General features: G+C 46.2%; 1 protein-coding gene across 1 annotated transcript in view; it reads left to right on the forward strand.

The window, feature by feature from the left end:
* Positions 1 to 324: 324 nt before the first annotated feature.
* LOC102772641 (potassium voltage-gated channel subfamily D member 2) overlaps positions 325 to 827 on the forward strand; it is a 23253-nt gene continuing 22750 nt past the window's right edge. Inside the window, exon 1 of the mRNA XM_006756421.2 lies at positions 325 to 518. Within this exon, the coding sequence (XP_006756484.2) occupies positions 325 to 518 (194 nt within the window). The remainder of the gene's footprint in view (positions 519 to 827) is intronic.

Genomic DNA, 827 nt, shown 5'->3' on the forward strand with positions numbered 1-827 from the left:
CACGGCATTATATAAAAAATTGATCTTCCAATTCTACTGACATATCGCTATAGCAAGAAAGTTTTCAAGCCTTTTTGTCTCATCTTGCAAACTCCTTTAGTTTTCACCATTTCCTCACTACAATAATCAGATTATGGTTTCGCTCTCCCAGGGGACTACAAAAACGTGCCATGTTTCATATGGACACAGCCTTCCAGTTCTCAGGTTAAGACTACTTTTTACAATAAACTAATATTATCATTGTAATGATAATATTACAACCTGTGGGCGTTTTAGGTCTGATGAATTCGCTCAACTGCTGGTCACCCATAAACACTGACAAGCATGAGTAACTGGGCCTTCGACCCAGAGGACCAAAGCCTGGCCTGGGGTCAACCGAAGGCAGTGCTGGTCAGCATGGCCCACCATCGCTCTCCCCAGCCTTTCCTGGGCCAGTCCCTCAGAACTCCCATCTGCATGCTAACCACCAAAGTGTTCCCACAAACAGTGATGTCCCAGATCCCCCTTCAAGATACAATGTCTCCCCAACTACTGCTAAGACCCTTGGAGTCAGGATTCCAATACCTGCGCTGCTCTGAGCCCTGCTTCTGAGGACTAGACTCTCAGAGCCCCAGAGTGAGCAGGGGTAGTTGGGACCGTATGCTGAGCTGGGAACTTCTGCAGTAACAAGAGCAGAGGCCTCCTTCATGGGAAGAATGAACTCCTAGACCAGTGATGGCGAGCCTTTTGAGCTCGGCGTGTCAGCATTTTGAAAAACCCTAACTTAACTCTGGTGCCGTGTCACATATAGAAATTTTTTGATATTTGCAACCATAGTAAAACAAAGA

This window comes from Myotis davidii, unplaced genomic scaffold (assembly GCF_000327345.1).
Source record: "Myotis davidii unplaced genomic scaffold, ASM32734v1 scaffold3554, whole genome shotgun sequence".
Classification (NCBI taxonomy): domain Eukaryota; kingdom Metazoa; phylum Chordata; class Mammalia; order Chiroptera; family Vespertilionidae; genus Myotis; species Myotis davidii.